The sequence below is a fragment of the Vitis vinifera genome, chromosome 12 (assembly GCF_030704535.1).
Source record: "Vitis vinifera cultivar Pinot Noir 40024 chromosome 12, ASM3070453v1".
Lineage (NCBI taxonomy): Eukaryota > Viridiplantae > Streptophyta > Magnoliopsida > Vitales > Vitaceae > Vitis > Vitis vinifera.
Genome location: NC_081816.1, coordinates 5,824,364 through 5,842,500, shown reverse-complemented (window position 1 = coordinate 5,842,500; position 18,137 = coordinate 5,824,364). Strand labels below are relative to the sequence as shown.

General features: G+C 31.8%; 1 protein-coding gene across 1 annotated transcript; it reads right to left on the bottom strand.

The window, feature by feature from the left end:
• Nucleotides 1-7,172: 7,172 nt before the first annotated feature.
• Nucleotides 7,173-11,404, bottom strand: LOC100261952 (cellulose synthase-like protein H1). The gene is made up of 9 exons (XM_010658912.3): nt 10,982-11,404; nt 10,559-10,883; nt 10,089-10,217; nt 9,203-9,319; nt 8,918-9,130; nt 8,689-8,812; nt 8,396-8,571; nt 7,947-8,297; nt 7,173-7,849 (listed from the first exon to the last, which is right to left on the bottom strand). Exons 1-9 carry the CDS (start codon nt 11,242-11,244, stop codon nt 7,304-7,306), a joined length of 2,244 nt encoding a protein of 747 aa, XP_010657214.1. The 5' UTR covers nt 11,245-11,404; the 3' UTR covers nt 7,173-7,303.
• Nucleotides 11,405-18,137: the final 6,733 nt, after the last annotated feature.

Below are 18,137 nucleotides of genomic sequence, written 5' to 3'. Positions count from 1 at the left end.
ATCATGTCGAGCCCCGGGAAAATAAAAATTCAAAATTCCAAAAAAAGTCCTGGCTTCCGGGGGTCTACAGTGTTGTAACCATTTGAAGACATGAATCTATAATCACTTCTTTTTGCTGCTTTTCCACTAAATACAAGCTTGCATCCATTATTTAAGTCCACTAAATCCTTAAAAAAAAATTGTAAGAGTGGAGAAAGGGATTAAGAGCTCTTCTATTTATAGGTGCATTATGGTTCTATCCATCAATGAACCACTAGTTAAATACTTTGAACATTTTTTAATTAATAATAATAACAATTGGAACATGAACTTAATAAGTATTATGAATTTCAAAATGAATTAATTTAATTTCATCAAAATTCATACATGAGAAAATAAATCAAAACATTTTAAGAAATTTTTTTTTTAAGAAAACTTAATGTGGTCATTAAACCACTTATAGTTCTAACATTCTCCCACTTAGTTTATAATGATGACTTTAAATTTTCCTTTATTGGATTTATTATGGGTTATCCATAATCACAATTACTTTAAATTTCAAAATTATATGACTTCAATAAATGAATTGCTTATATGGATTTAGTAGTCCTACAATTCTCTTTTAATGTAAGTCTGGACATACATTACAATATTAATAATCTTCTTATTCAAACAACCTTTAATGAAGAATTTGGGATAAAATAATTCTGTCATGCCAACAAACTTTAATGGTCCAACTCTATAGGTTGGTGGGGACTTCGTCTCCTTGTAGAGTGTGATCAACTTCAAAGATAGATGTGAATTGCTTTTTCAATAACTTGATAGATATGGTTTCTTTTATCAAAATGGGCCCAACTCTGTCATTTTGAGCAATAGGAGTTGGGCAACAATCTTTAGTTCAATCACAAGGTATGATTCCAGTTTCTCAACTCTTTCCTTCATATGTCACAAGTTGGGTCAACTTCTATTCAACAAGAACCTCTTAGTAGGGAAGGGCGTCCATTTTGAAGCAAATTAAAGCAAAGGAAATAATTTATTCTGGACCACAGTCGATTCCAAAGGAGTTTCAGTTAAATTTCATCCAATCAATTTTCTAAGTTGATCAACACTCCTAGTTTCACTAAAAGCCACACCATCTTTAACGTTCTAATATGTCTACATCATTCCTTCTCAAAGGTGGATTCATTCATGAAGAGTTTCTCGTCCATTCATTCATAGATCAAAAGGAAAATATTCCGGGCCATCATCCACCATCCATCTTTGACAAACAATGCTTTTGGTTCTAAATTTCTTGAATTTAATTCTCTAACAGGCTCAATGGCACATGGTATTTAGACTAATATTGATGCATAATCATAAATTGATTTATTAATGCCTATTTGGAGAAAGGAACAACCTAATCAAATGTATGTCAGACATTGGTCATTCCATGAGTTTGGATAATACATACATACATACATACATACATACATACATACGTGTGTGTCTATATATATATATATATATATATATATATATATATATATATATATATAGCTCAACCCGACCTCATCTAATATTTTTAAAAGTAGACGAAGCATTTTCTGGGAGTTTTTAACTATCGAAAGTTATGGAAAAGAATAATAATAATGAGAAAAATGGATTAAGAAAGTATCTTTTTATTATTATTATTATTATTATTATTAACAACATAATAGAGGTTTCTCCCAAAAATGTCCTCTCTTGAAGTTTTTTAGTTTTCTTCTTGAGAACAAAGGTCAAGGCTCTTGTGTTATAAAAATCTTGAGTTGTTCTTGCATTTATAGTTCCATGCATGACTTGGGGTAGAAAACTTGTCTGTGAAACAATCAAATTGGGATTCTTAGGCATCTCTAAAGGTAATTCGAATTTTTTTTATTAACTATATATTAATAACCTAGGATGATGTTAAATACACTTATTTTTTCTCTTGGACCTACTCTTTCTTTTTTAATTTTCTCAATAAAGTAGCTAGGTGTGAAGACATGAATGGTGGATGTGTTTGATAACCCTTAACCTAAATCAAATAGGAAAATGTTTTTACATGCTCTACTCCTTGTCAACTATTTTCATTCTTAGATAAAGCATTACCAAAATAGAGTTTCATTTCAAATTGGGTAGGTAGTGATTGTATGGTCTCAAAGATGAACCATATGAAACAACATTTGGTATGCAACAATAACTATGGAAAATGCAATTGCACAAGGAGGTTGATTTCTCTATCTCTCCATACATACGTACATACATATATACCACTTGATCTTAATCCCCACAGGTGATTTTTAAAGCCACTTTTCTTTCCTCAAAGACAATATAAAAAATTCATATAGGATTAACTACACACCAAAGCTTGTATTACAAGAGGGAACTGATTTCTTCTCATATGAATTTGTTGATGTATTAGATTTAGTTGACAATTTTGTTATATTTCTTATTGATTAGACGTGACATACTTCCTTAGGTCTTGTCAACTTCTATTTAACTTCAGACTTCTTCAAGGCTAACGTTGAATCTTTTCAATGTCAATGTTTTTTGAGATATGTATGCATCTAAAGTTGATAAAACTTATGGAATGGATAAAATATGAAATTGGGATGAAACATATGGAGAAAAGCTCGAAATATTGCAAAAATAAAGAGATAATTAAAGGTGAGCATTCAAATGTATTGAGGGGTGTTCAAATGCTTCTCAAGGGCATTTAAGCTTTCTTTCCCCTTTCCCCCCACAAGCATTCAAACATCTTGTTGATGATTTTTTGTCTCTCCCTTCATTTCTGACTCTAGAAAGTCATTTTTAAAGTGGTTTAAAATTCAGAAACTCCCCATAATTAATTATTAGGGTTTTGCAAGTATACATAGATTTGTTTTATTAAAAATTGGTGGACCCTTAAACCTTAAAAAAATATCATTATTTTTAAAGCTTGTACATCCATCTTTGAAACCTTTCAAATCTTTCTTACAAGAACCTTTCATCAACAACAAAGGTTTGACAGACACATAGTGCAAATTTTGATAAGGGTTTCAAGGGATCCATTAAGGAGAATGAGGGATTGTTGCATCAGGGACAAAAAAAAATGAGTGTAGGTATTAATTGAATTATATGTGGCTCATATTGAGTAAAAGACATATGGAGAAAAATGGGCAAATGTCGAAGTAGAACGATGACATTTGCCATTTAATTTTGCATTTTTATTGTTAAGGGTAAACGATAGGTTGGGGGGGTACGGGGGACAACGCCTCCCCGTGGTACTGTTCAAGGGTATTTTTGGAATTTCAATACTTGAGGGTTAGTATAAATACCCTTTTATGTAACATTAATTGAAATATAGTGAAAGTCTTTTTCCTTGTTCCCATGGACGTAGGCAATCTACCTAACCACATTAAATCTGTGCGTGTTTTCTTTTGTTTTTCTTTAATTTCTTTACTAGGAATTATTACACGAAGATCAACAAAAAAAGACAATGATAACTGTGAAACCAAGGTTTGATTAATCTTGATTTTGATGATAACAAAATAAGCTTTAGAACTAATGACTATATTTCAAGTGTGATTAAGCAAGACGATTTCCAAAGTGGCAATCACAAAGACAAATCAAGCCAAGGAGAAATCATGAAGAAGAAGACCACCTCAAAAAAAAAAGTTTTTCAAGATCCAAACTTCATAAGATCTCTTTGTAAGGTTGTTAGTGCACTAGGATTTTCATGCATTACATTCTTTACTTATGCACCAAAATCATTCAAGAGTTATTTTGTTTTAAATATTTTAAGAATTGGATGATTTCATGTTTTCAACTAAAACTTTGTGTTAAATGTCTTTCAAACTTATTTTAAAAGGTTTTAAGTTGAAAAAGGTGGTTGTTGAGCCAAAAAACGACTCAATCGGTTGAACCGGGTGAGGAACCGGTCGACCGCAAGCTCAACCGATCGAGGTCTGGGTCGACCCCCAGCTCAATCGGTCGAGGTCCGGGTCAACCCACAGCTCAGCCGGTCGAGGCCCGGGTAGACCCCTAGTTCAACCGGTCGAGGGTGCAAAAAACTTTCTCTTTCTTCCAGAACGGTTGTTCAACCGGTCAAGGTTGAACCTCAACTGGTTGAAGTCCGGTCGAGGTCCGGTTGAGGTCCGGTCGAGGTCCAACGGTCACCTGCCAAGCATTAAATGTTAACGGCTAGTCAACCGGTCGACCCCTAACTCGACTGGTCGAACCCCCAAACGGCTAGTTTGACTTTTCTCTTCTATAAAAAGGCTCCAATCTTCATTGTTTAAAAAACTTAACCTTCCCAAATCTTTCTTGATTATATTTGAGCCTTAGAAGAGTGTTTTTGAGTGCACCATTGTTCTGAAACTTGCATATCCTTAGTGCACCTTTCAATCCTAGTTTTCTTGTATCAATTGAGCTTAAAGTTCTTGTGTTAGGATTTTTGTGAGATCTTTTATTTGTAAATCATTGAGAGGAAGTTGTTCAAGAGTGGGATATCTCTTGAGAAGTGTAAAGGGTGCTTGGAGCCAAAAGTCCAAGATGGTGAATTGGAACCATAATTCAATTGTATTACTTGAAGGCTTGGTTTGGAAGCCTTGAATTAGTGGAACCTCACGCTCGGATTGAAGCTAGAGAAGAGTGGATGTAGGTCGGGTTGCGCCGAACCACTATAAACTCTTGTGTTTGCATTTTCTTTTCCCTACTCTTTAATTTATATGCAATTGTCTATATATTGCTTATTATATACTTGCATATAATTGTCTCTTACATTTACATAGTTTTAATTTGCAAAAAGAGACTATCACCCTTTTCACCCTTCCTCTAGGGTGATTACCATAGGTTGGATTAGCCTAATATTCTTAACAATAACCTTATTGCCTTCACTGTTTCACTATCCTCAGGTACTAAAATTAGTTCTATTGAATCTAGTGATTAGGAAGGAGAATTTAGGGATATTTATATATTTTAAAAAATTGAAAAACAAATTAAGTGAGATATTTTTGCTCCCTTTAATTGCCCACCAACTTTATTTTGTTATGAATTATTCATATTATCAAAAAATTGAAAACACAAAATAAAGAAGAAAAAAAAAGTCTCCGGAGAACTTTGATTCGAAGAGTTAGAAAGAAGAAGTTTTAGTATTTGCTTCATATTGCTTCGTTCTATAATTTAAAGGTGTGGATTAATTCTTTCAAGAATTTAAGTGGGTTCTTCAAGGTAAGGGTTAATAGTGTAGTGAGTTATTTTCTACCTTTTTATTTGTCTTCCTCTATTTAGTAAAGTATCAAAATTGTTTAAATTTCGTAAAGTGGATTAGGTAATATTTTATTGAAATATGTTGTGTTTTGTTCATAAAATAAATTAGTAACATCATGTGATCTGTTTGATTATTATGTAAGTGAATTTTACCTTTTTTTCTAATTAATTAAAATGATTTTAGAAACACTAAGTGGCTCTAGTCAATAGGGATAAGTTGTTGACCTTTATTACCCTTAGTGAGGGTAATAATACAACACAACCCTAGCTAATAGGGGTGTTATTGGCCTTTGGTATACTATGGATTGGAATCCGTTCCATTCACTAATAACATTTTGAGGCTAGCCACCTAATACAAATTCAACTATTTGGGCATGGTGTTATTGTGAGTGGATTAGAGTAAAATCTTTGTTTGTAAAATTCTTTTTTATATGAATTATTATGCAAAGTGCATTATGTTGTTTAATCTTTCAATAGAAAGTGTTAAATTTTTCAAAGAAAGTGAACTAAACTATTGAATTAAAAGAGATTACTCACTAATTGATTTTCGTAAAAAAAAAATGATATCTCTCAGTGTTTAATTTTATACTATATTAATCATTCTTATTAAATTATTTTTTATACTGAGCTATCAAGTTCACCCTTTTCTATAATTCCCATTTTCAAGTATAAGTGACATCAATGAAGAAAAATCAAGATAGGAAAGATGCTTCTATTATAAACTACTTTAGAATTGATTTTTTTTCTTTTTTAATTTTTTTATGGGATTGTTTACTTAAGATTGAATTCATTATTAATTTTTAGAATTTTGATTTAAGTGTTTGAGAAAATTATTGAATTTGTGGCTAGATATTTTATTTTAGTTTTGGTTTCAATTTGATATGGAATGACCGTAGGGCCCTTGGCCTCAGGGTATAAGGTGTTATAGTTAAGCTTAAAATTATTTTAAACAAAAAGATTTCTCACATTAAATATCTTGAATATGAGAAAAATGAATTGAATGAAAAATTAAGTTCCTATGAGACTTAAAAAAACTAATTTGGGTAATAAGATTAGGGACACAACTTGTGAACATTACAATTTGCTAAGGAAAAATTAGGTTCCTTGATTTTGAATATCACATTGTACTTGAAAAGAATAAATCCTTAACCTCAAAGTTAGACCATAGGAAAAAGATCTTTGAAAGTCGACATGATAAAATTTTCATCTTCACCCTAAAATTTTAATGAAATGATTCAAAATGGGAATGTTTAGAGGCAAGAGAAGTTTAGGATATATAATTATATGTGAAACTCCCACAAGTGAAAAGACTACTTTTATAAAAACATAGGAAGTTTGTTCCTCTTATGGGAAATCTAACTCTAAGCAAGACCCTAAGTGCACTACATGTAAGAGGTTAAGACATAATGCTAGTAAGTGTTGTAGTAGTAGGCTCTTTGAAAAATTTAGTCGCATGTTAATAATCTAATGAGTATGTCAAATTACCTTAAAACCAAATTTTGGATATTAAGAAAGGTAATAGGTCTCATATTAAGACGAAGAAAGGAAAGAGTCCTAGTAGCATACCTCCAAAAACTAAGCAAATTAATCAAGAATGATAACCTAATTTTCAACATGCAACTTTACTTTTCTAAGATTTTTTTCTATTTTGACTTGATCTTTTGAATTTAAATCACTTAATTTTCTATTTTATGTGTTTTATTTTCCTCGGTTTAATCAATATATTCTTGAAATTAATCTCTTTTTTTTTGGGATGTAGGGAACCCATGATCTTCCATATTCATATATATTAATGAGTGGAGAATGAAGAGAATATATGATAAAAGGTAATTTTTTTTTCTTTTTTTTTTCCTCGTCTTTTTTTCACTAATCATTACTTCAAACTCACGGTTGTGATCATTACTTCATTTCAATTCATGGAGGTACTGCCGCTACGGCAATGGTTAAAAGCAAACTGCCATTATAATTGCATAAATTAATTTGTTCGTACATTGAACCGGATAATACATGTCATAACACACTTGACTAACAATTATGCTTAATAAATTGTTACGGTTTTTAGTTTTTACTAATGTCATTTTCTTACTGTAATAGTGCAAGCAAGAAAAAGAAACGCCAAAGCTGCTGACTTGCATATAGTGGATTTGGGTATCCCATATTTTCCTTTCCCAAACAAGCCTTTAAGAAACGGCGAGAAGCATAGCACCACCCACACACTACATATTATCTCCCCTATTCTTGATTCAATCCCGACAAGATCAAATAGTCCTAACAAGGCTGTAACAAGTGCCATCAGGTGCACCAACAAAAGAGTAGTGGCCGGAACAAAAATCAGAGACCCATCAAAGGTGAACCGACCAGAATCCTTGTCACTGCCCTCCCCAGGAGTAGTAGATTGGTCTTTTTTTGTAACTTCGAAGACGGTCTCCGATAACCCCAGGAGCTTCAGAATGACGCTTAAAAATCCAAATAACCATGAGGTCACTGCGGTTATTCTCCACATCCTCAAATTGTTCCAGCATGCTCGGATTGAATATCCAGCCCCCCAGTATTCTAATAGAGTGTGAAAATTGTAACTGACAAAGAGGGATATTGGTATCAACACAGCTGGGTCTTGGACCTGCGTCAATGGTAATAAAACAAAGGTTGGTGAAGTACTACTACTAATGCTATGTATGAATTTAAGAGGAAAACTGAATGGTTTTAGTTTTGCTCACATTGGGCAAGAAATGTGAGCCGGCCATGATGCAATATGCTGGCAAAGCAAGATAACAAAGCTCGGGAATTGGCCTTAAACCCCATGAAATAATCCACATGTATGCAAGGCATTGGCGAAATTGGAGCTTTGCAGTGAAGGTGACAATGAATGGGCTGTTCTTGCTGAACAGGACCTCAAGGAGGCCAGTGGCCCATCTCTTCTGTTGGATAAGTGCAGCAGGCCCGCCTGAGGGTGCGCACCCAAGAAATGCAGGAGGGTCAGGCCGGCAATCTGTGGATTTCCAACCTCTTGCATGTATCCTCATACCTGTGAGGATGTCTTCTGTTGTAGTTCCATATAACCAACCAATCTGAACATGGATAGTCACATAATGCATGTAACTTCTAGTTGAGTTTCTTTTCAAAAAACATGGTACTATTCTTGTTGTTCTAACTATTGACAGCTCACCTTTGTACCCCAGTTAGTTCCATACTCATAGCTGCAACTTGCAATTTGGTGTGCTGCCTCAACCCGATTCGAAAGATCATATGGACAATCCGAAATCCCACTCAACCCTGATAAAATCCTTGCAGCTGTTTTTGTGAATTCCTTTGAATTTCCGAATGTTTTTTCTAATCTCTCATCTGTTAATTTTCCCACCAAAAAGTAGGGAAAACTGCAATGCTTAGTTTCATATAACATTTTAAGATCCCTGTAAGGAAATTAAAATGATACATAAGACAAATAAATTGATTGCATACCAATTCTTCCTTTGAACTCCATCCTTCCATCTGGCCATAACCCATAGATAACTTTTCTTCGATGAAAACATCCCGTTCCAGAATAATTAGGTCCTTGAAGCCCTGCTATTCCACTTACTACATACTGATTCAGCAAAGATATCAATTAATGAAAAAATAAAAGAGGCTTCTAGTACGTGTGCTCTATAGTATGGAAGAGATCACTCTTCACTATAGAAATTTGGCATACCTTATACAAAACTCCAAACTGATTTCCAAATGGGTCGTCCTTTAGTCCATCATAGAAGGATTGTGGAGTCTGAACAAACCCGCAGTCCTGTTCATTCTTGGAACCGAGGAGCAAACACATTGAATGATGAAAAATCTGTGGATTGTTGGCGTACATATCACAGTCTACGTTCAGCATGAAAGGAGCATTTGTCATAGCACCAGAGACTCTGGTCTGTTTATCATGAAATAATCAGGGGAAAAGAAGGAATATCAGTAATTATACCAATTCAAGGGGCTTCCTTACCAGAACATTCATGGCACCCGCTTTGTAATGGTGTGGATGCTTGGGATGCTTCTCTCTGGATACATAGACTAGATGTGGCAACCCATCAGAGCGGCTCTCCTTGTTCTCCAATATAACCTACAAAGTCACCATTCATGGTTATAGAAATGTTGTCAAATACTTCCTCTACCACCACTCCCTAGCCCTCTCGTGTTGTAACCAAATGGTTATAGCTTAAATTGGTTACTTTTTTTTTTTTAAAAAAAAATACTAATCCACGGGCAAAATATTTAAATGCTTATGCTTTTGCAAAAAATTAATGTTATTTAATTTTGTGTATAACTAGAGATCATGGCAAGCTTATTAAATTTAGTATCATATTGAACTTTTAATCTAACCATACAACAAGTACAAAGAAATGGAGTATAAATCAATGTACTGAGAAATGAGACTTTTTCTCACATGACAATTTTTTATTAATTAAAAAAGGTTACTTTTAAAAAAAAAAAATTTATAAAATAGAAAAAGACAAAAACAAATAGCTTTATACTATCATTTTAATCTCATATAATTAGCTTTAGTGGGCCCTTATTATGTAACAATTGAGAACCTATTTGAGGTTGTTTGTTTTTATCTTTATCTGCAACATAAAGTTAAAGCTAAGATCATAATTTTTTTAAAGTAATATTGATATCGTAAAGTTTTTATTAAACATAGAATATGACATTTTCAAGACTTTTATATTGAGCACTTTCTTGAGCCATAAGCATAAAATTAATCAAATATATATAGAATTTTTTATTGAACTTAAAAATTTTGCTTTTTAGCTTATGAGAAATCAATCCAAATAGACCTAATAATGGTAATCATAAGTAAACAAATCAGCTAGTTATATCTTTAAACATACCTTGATTATAGTTGGATGGCTTCCTTTTTTTATATTTGAGAAAGCGACAAAATCTGCAGTACTAAGCTCATATGATATTGACTTCACGGTTGCGTCTTCAATTCTTCGTCTAAGTTCTTCATATTCTTCCTACAAGGGGATGAAGAAAAAGAAAATTGCTTAAATGTAAGGCAGATATCTACAAAAGCTATTCTCAAAGCATCATTGTAACATGATGTAGAGAAGATATACTTGGACACGTAACTTACTTGCTAGTGGAATTTTATTTTATTTTTTTAAGGAGATTTTATGTATAAAAAGAATAAAAAAAGAAAGATAGTCAATAAATTAAAGGAAAAGAAAATTCTAAATTCAGGATCATCTGCATTCTAATAACTGTTATTAAATAAATAAATAATTGCACTAAGTTGAACTAATATAATTAATCTCCACTTATGGTTCCTACTTCCTACTAGGAATAGTGCGCGTACCTTTATCTTTCTGTATTCTTGCAGGAACTCCATTGAATTATCATGGGATGGTAACAACTCTCTGGAAAAGTATCTAAAGGGAGCTCTAGGTTGAATACCATACTTCTTACAGAAAGGAACCCAAAGCTTAGCAAACTTGGATGCTTCAAGGAGAGCGAAGAAGGTGAGAGGGGAAGCCCCATCATCGGACACATAGCAAGAAAGCTTGTTAGCCGGATAGTCAACTGCCAGCAAGGAGAGAACAGTATTTACAGTGATGATCGGGGGTTCCAGCATGGGATCTGCAGTTGTCACAAACATGTCCACTGGAGGAAGCTCATCAACTCTGTTCAGAAAATCATAAGTATGACTATATATAAAATTTGGAGGCAGAAAAAAACACCAAAGCACATGAAGAGTTTTACTAAGAGAATTATTGGATACCGATAACATTGTAGAAGGCGCTCAGGGTATGTTTTGTAGGACACAGGATTCCATTTGGAGCTCAAGTTAAGAATCCAAATAAAGGTGAACCATGACTCGCAGAGGAAGGCGAGGAGCCAAGTGAAGCCATTGTTTTTTAGGGAGAGGAGACGGTAAGCAAGGAGGGAGAGGAGAAGGAAGAAAATGGTGACGTCCGAGGCTCTATGGAGTGTGTTTTTCTGGGGGATTTTTTCATAGAGAGGTGAAGGAATTGGTTTGGCCATCTAATGGGGGAGGATAGCTTAAAGTTGCCTTGTTGGGCAGATGGTGTATGCGGTTTGTGGAGGTGTTAATGGACGCTTGGATTGATTTATCACCTCCTTCATATCGGCCACTCCATTGATGGCTACCCTACCATAGTTTTTCCCTTCTTTTTCTCAATGGCCAACAGAACTGTTCTACTGCATTATAAATGTGTTCAGACAAAGTAAAATTATTTGGTAAATTTTTAAAAATTACTTTTGGAACTTTAGAAAATCACTTGAGTTTTGGTTTTACTTTCTAATGTTACTTTGGATTTTTTACTTATATATAAAAAGAAGTTAATTTAAATACAATTAATAGTATTGAGTATTAAATTCTTTGTTTTTTTTTTATTATTTTTTTATTATTAAGTATTAAGTATTAATACAACGATAGTCATATTGGGAATATGTTTTGACTGTTTTAAAAATTATTTTTAATATTTAGTAAAACAAAATCAAATATTTTAACTTTTTTATTTAGTAAAAATCTTTTAAAAATAAGCAATAATTAAAAGAAAAATTAAAAACTTTTTTAATATTTAACTTAATAATTTAATAATAATTTTCAACTCATCAAGTTTAGTAAAAGTCATATTAAAATCATCTTAAACAATTAAATATTAAGTTTTTAGTTTAATTTATCAAATGTCACCTTAATTTGTTAATTCTTTGACTCACTTGAGATCTGCCTTAAGTGCGCGGCCCCTACATGACAAAAAATTCAACTACAAATATTTGGGAAAATGAATGTAGACACAAGCATGATCTTAAAGGAAGGTAAGTTTGAATTATTGTAGCTTCGCAACGAAATCCGTGACTTATGACATAACATAATTTTCTTGGAGGAAGCAGCCATGGCCTACAGATAATATTGTACGTTACGTCCTCTGTCCATTGACAACACAGAAACTGACCTGGAACATGAACCTAGCTCATCTTTGAAAAAATTAGTATTTAGAGGCTACCTGAAAATTCTGTTCCAGTAGTGGAAACAGGACTGATGTGGTGTGATGTTAATGCGATTTTCTACCACAAAATGTAAGACATAAGCGGAATTTTGTATTCTGGGCACGGCATGAGGTAAGGCATCTCTATGATCATGAGGTAAAGTAGCACATGAAATGGAGTTTTAAATAGCAATCAAATAAATAAGTGTTTTTAAAGCCCGGTTGATAGTAATTTTAAGAAATATTTTTAATATTTTTAATACCTAAAATTTTTTTTCGTTCAAGTGTTAAAAGTACTAAAAACGTTCTTTAAAATTATTCTCAAATGCATTTTTATAAAGCTTTTGATAATGATTTTAGGAAGTGTTTCTAATTTTTCTAACATTTGAAATTTTTTATATTTTTAGTATTGAAGATATTAAAAACATTTTCTATAATCATTGTCAAACAAACTCTTAGATTCCATTTGATAATGATTTTAAGAAGTGCTTATAATATTTTTAATACTTAAAATTGTTATCATTAAAATTTTTTAAAATGTAAGTTTGAATTGTTGCAGCTTCGCAACGAAATCCGTGACTTAGTATTTTGCAGCCATCAACATAAGAGGGTCTCCAGGGAGTGGGGTTGAAGGAAGGATCCGGTTGGAGTGGTGGGCTGTGAGGGAGTTTGGAGCCTTTTAGGCTTGCCCATAGGTGGAGGTTTGAGCCCAAGCCCAGGTTTGTGATAGAAATACGTTTTGGGCTTGCCCATATTGGCCTTGAACTTGGGCTTAAGTTGGAGCCCAGGCCCAAGCTTTGATGGTGATGGTGCCTTGGGCTTAAGTTGGAGCCCAGGCCCATGCTTTTATAGTGATGGTGCCTTGGGCTTAAGTTGGAGCCCAGACCTAAGCTCTTGGTGACGAGTTTGGGCTTGAGTTGGAGCCCAACCCAAGCATGTTGATGAAGGGCCCCATGTCCCCTATGCTAGCCACCCTCATTGGCCCATGCCCACATCAATTTAGCCCATTAGGTTGCCCAAATCCTAAATAATTCTCTTAAAAATCTCTAATATCCATGATTAATTAATTCAATCATTCCCTTTTATTTGTTATCTTATTCTATTTATACCAATTTATTTAACTCAACTTGAAGACGATTAAAGGACAAATTATTAAGGTTGGATATCCTTTCAAAACACAAGATAATTTATATTTCACATTCCCATCTTTAAATTATGTCTAAATCACCATATATGAAAAACTTTTATATAAATTAATTTATATTGGACTCAAAGAATTTACTACATTCTAAACTTTAAATCCCATTTTCAAAACTTAGGTCTTTAAGTAATTTTTCAAAAGTCCCATGTCTTAATTTAATTCTTCAAATATTCATTTAAATCTTATTTTCATCAATTAGAATTTTAATATCGTATTTATCTAGTTATTTAAAGTCTAATCCTTCAAAAATTCTATATTTTAATTTAATTTTTCAATCCTAACAAAAATTCTATAATTCATTTAAATTTCATTTTCATCCATTAGAATCATCATCCCATATTTATTTAAAGTCCAATCTTTAAAAAATCTCAATTTAACTTTCAACCTTAGAAATTCTATTATTCGCCCAAATGTTATTTTCATTAACTAGAATTCTTATCCCTTATCTTTTTATTCATTTAAGGTCCAACTCTTAAAAAATTCAACGTCCTAACTTAATTTTCAATCTTAAAATTCCACTACTCCTTTTCTATTCGTTTAAAATATTGTTTCCGTTAAGTAGCATTATTATTCCATATTATCTATTTATTCTAATCGTTAAAGTTTAATTCATCAGAATCCGACTTCCAAATCTAATTTCCAATCTCAAAAACTCCACCGTCCATATATCATTGTTTAATGATTATTCTCGTTATTAATGTTATCTCATCCACTTACTTATTCAGTTATTCATATACCAAAGATCTCATCTCTAAATAAATTCTTAAGTTTTCAATCTCTAAATTCACATCTTCAAATCTCTAAAATTCCATCTTTCGTGATTATTTACCTAAACTTTATTATTTCACCATCGTTATTTCATTCATTTACTTATTCACTCATCCACTTATCCCCTCATTTAAAATCCTGAACTCTCAAATCATTTTCAAGTTTCTAACCTCGTTCAAATTTAATTTCTAAAAATTCACATTCTCACATTTAATTCCTAAAAGTCCGTTCTTCAAATAAACTCTAAAATCCCAATTTTCTTTAAATAACCTTCGAGACTCCAATTTTTCAAATGAATTTCAAAAATCCGATTTTATCTCGAATAACTTTAATTCCATTCTGGTCTTCCAACAATCTTCTGCTCCTCTTGATTTTAATAAGCATGAACGAATTTTCCGTAATTCCGAATAATGAAATTTATGGGATTAATTCATGTAAAATAAAATGTTTTGGTGGGGGCCCAACATAAGTGAATTTATAATTGATTGATTGTTTGATTGATTTAATTGACATGCATGATTGATGTTATTCTACTCTATGACATGCTCGAAATTATTTCTTAATTGTGCATTAACCTCACTTTTTGATAAGCTTATTGTGGCTCGTCGCCCAGGTACGTATCTATTCCCATTCTGGTCTTTCTATATACATGTTTTGATTCTCATATGTGTATGATAGTTCCGGGTATTCATTGTTTTCCTTATCAATTGCCACATTAGCTCCATTTTATTAGTAGGGACCCGTTTCTAGGGACTTAGAAGGGTGCTACGGTCTTTACCATACCTTCCCAATAAGTAACTTGACCCCCGAACCCGATCTGGTTTTTCGTAGACCATCTTTTCCGAAATAAAGAGTCACACTTAGGGTTTTTCTTTCATATTTTGTTTACCCTTTAAAAGTAAAACAAAAATAAGTGGCGACTCCAAGTTTTTTTTTTTTTTCTAAAAATCAAATTTCATCAAATAAAACAAAAAACGAGTTTCGCCATTGAGTGGGAACGCATGAGCCGAAAATGCGGGGTCCACACTATGGTATTAGAGTTTTTTATTTCAGTGTTTATATCTCAAACCTCCTTGTTTTCTATTTATTGAACTCAAGAAATGGAGCAGCACATGAAATGGAGTTTTAAATAGTACTCAAATATATTAGTGTTTTTTATAAGTGTTTTTAGAATCCGTTTGATAGTAATTTTAAGAAACATTTTTAAAATTTTTTATCATTAGAAGTACTAAAATCGTTTTTTAAAATTATTCTTAAATGCACTCTTATAATGTGTTTGATAGTAACTTTAGGAAATGTTTCTAATTTTTTTAACACTTAGAAATTTTTTATCTATTAAGTATTAAAGATGTTAAAAATAATTTTTAAAATCACTATCAAACAAACTTTTAATATAAATATTTTTTTTATGAGAGAATCATTTGTAAAATGTTTCTTTAAAAATAAAATAATAATAATAAGTGATTTTTAAAATTTAGTTAAATGTTTGATTTTCGTTTTCTTTTTTTTCATTTTTTTTTTATATTTTAAAAAAGCATTATCAAACAAACTATTAATGGATTTGATATACAACATTAAAAGCTAAGCTAATAAGTAGCTTAACATTCATACTTTGGAGAGAACATCGCTTTATTGTCCCCACATTCATCAAAAGTGGAGTCAACATTCCCATTCAATAATGGATCAACTCTACAACATCTATTCAACACATGGATCCTAGTACAACCACCATTCAACAATGACACTTAACAGAGAACCTATTTCAAACCAAAACACTGATGTTGAACACCTCTGATATATCCTCCAATGGGACTTTGTTCAAATATTATACAACCTTTTTATATATACTTGTATTTAACAAAATAAAAACTCCTAATAATAAAATATGACTGAATTACTCAAACTAAAATATTTCAATTGACTTTTAGAAACTAAATCAAATTACATTTCTTAATTCGAAACTTTTCTCCTCTCAAGTTTATTTTTTAACATGTATAATCCCTTAAACTTAATTTGTAACTTCAAATAATGTTTTTTAATCTTCTAAAATCTTCATATTTGAGAGGTTTTGTATTTCTCTACTTCTCTTTTTGTATGCTTCTTTATTTTGTATATCCATTTTACTTCAAATGTCTTTCCCTTTTGAAAGAGATTTTACTTGAATATTATTTCGTTTTTAGTTTTGCATGGCTTCTTCAAAATCTAATGGTTCATAATCTCAAACTCATGACTTACAACCCCAAGATAGTTATTTTGTTGTAGTATGTGGCTCATATTGAGGGAAATATATATATATATATGGAGAAAAATGGGCAAATGCTGGAGTGGAGTGGAATGGAATGAAATGACAATATTTGCTATTTAAACTTGTATTTTTATTTTTAAGGGCGAATAATATGTTAGGGGGTATAGGGATATTTTTGGAATTTCATTATCTGAGGGTTAGTATAGATGCCCTTTTTATATAACTCTAATTTGATATATAGTGAAAGTCTTCTTTCTTATTCCCGTGGACATAGACAATCCACCAAACCACATTAAATTTGTGTGTTTTTTTGTTTTTCTCTAATTTCTTCACCAGGAATCATTGCACGAAGATCGACATATTCTATAAATGTTACTTGCATATTTGGAGAGTCTAATGCAAACTATAACTAATCTTCTTTTGTAATTGTTCATGTTTCTCTCGATCAACCTTATTACTCCAACAAATTGGTATCAACGCTTTTGCATATCCAACCATCATGATATTAACAAATTCTTTCATTCATAACTTTATGTTATGTAATTTAGGTTAATTTATTCATAACTTGGTCTATGATATGTGCACATTCTTTTATTCACAACTTCTAGTTATAGAAGTGTAAATGTTATCATAGCTTTGTGCTATGAAAAATAAAATAATTTGTTCAAAATGTCTAGTTATTATACTTCACATCAAGAGATAACTTTAGGTTATAGTGTTTCTTCATCTATATCCAAATAAAAAATTAAACACACAAATGATTAACCTCACTCTAATACCAAATGTTAAAAAGTATTTCACTTGATATTTAATATCAAACTTAAATTAAAAAAAAAAAAAAAGCCTTATAGGATGTGAAGAAGAAAGTACACCTTGATTTATATTCCTAATTTCATATAACTTAAAGTTCTTGAAGTAATCATCTTGAACTCTTTCACTCTTGATCTTCACTCTCTTGCTCCCCCTTTATACACTCCATAGTGAGAAATAAGGAAATACTTTTGAATATATATATATATATATATAAGAGTAGAGAGAGGGACCAACAGCTTTTCAATTTATAGGTGCATTAGAGTTCTTCTCATCAATGAGCCATTAGTTAAATACTTTTAAAATTTAATTAATTAATTAATTAATTAATAATAATAATAATAATAATAATAATAATAATAATAATAATAATAACAATTGGAACACAAACTTCATAAGTATTATGAATTCTAAAATGAATCTAAATTACCTTTACAAAAAATTTATACATATGGGAAAATAAATGAAAACTATTTAAGAAAAGAGAACTTAACTTTTAAGAAAAGAAAACTTAATATGGTCATTAAGAACACTTGTGATTCTAATTGTGATGACAATGACTAGCCATGAAACCAATGCTCTGGTACCAATTTGCACTGGGATAAAGTAGAGAAGAAATAAAACCTTGAGAAGAACAAAGAAGTGATGCAAATCAAGGAATCGCCACCCTTATAAGCCGAACTTGCAACTCACCTTAATCTACTTCATTTCCTTGAATTTTCAATCTTGCTCTTGAAGTTGATTAGTCTCTTAAGTAGTAGCATTAAATCAAATTCTGTTGGAACAAAATTGTCAACCTAACTTAATATCACCACCAAGATTTCAGTTCCCCAAGTTGCAGCTGCGGCTACTATGAAAGGCAAAATGGAAAAATACCGTCTTATTTGGGAACGGAGAGTGT

Coding starts and splice junctions, on each gene's coding strand:
- LOC100261952 (XM_010658912.3), bottom strand. CDS start 11,244: ATGGCCAAACCAATTCCTTCACCTCTCTATGAAAAAATCCCCCAGAAA. Junction 9,320..10,088: donor GCCATCCAACTATAATCAAG/GTATGTTTAAAG, acceptor GTGACTTTGTAG/GTTATATTGGAGAACAAGGA. Junction 8,813..8,917: donor AGTTTGGAGTTTTGTATAAG/GTATGCCAAATT, acceptor TTGCTGAATCAG/TATGTAGTAAGTGGAATAGC.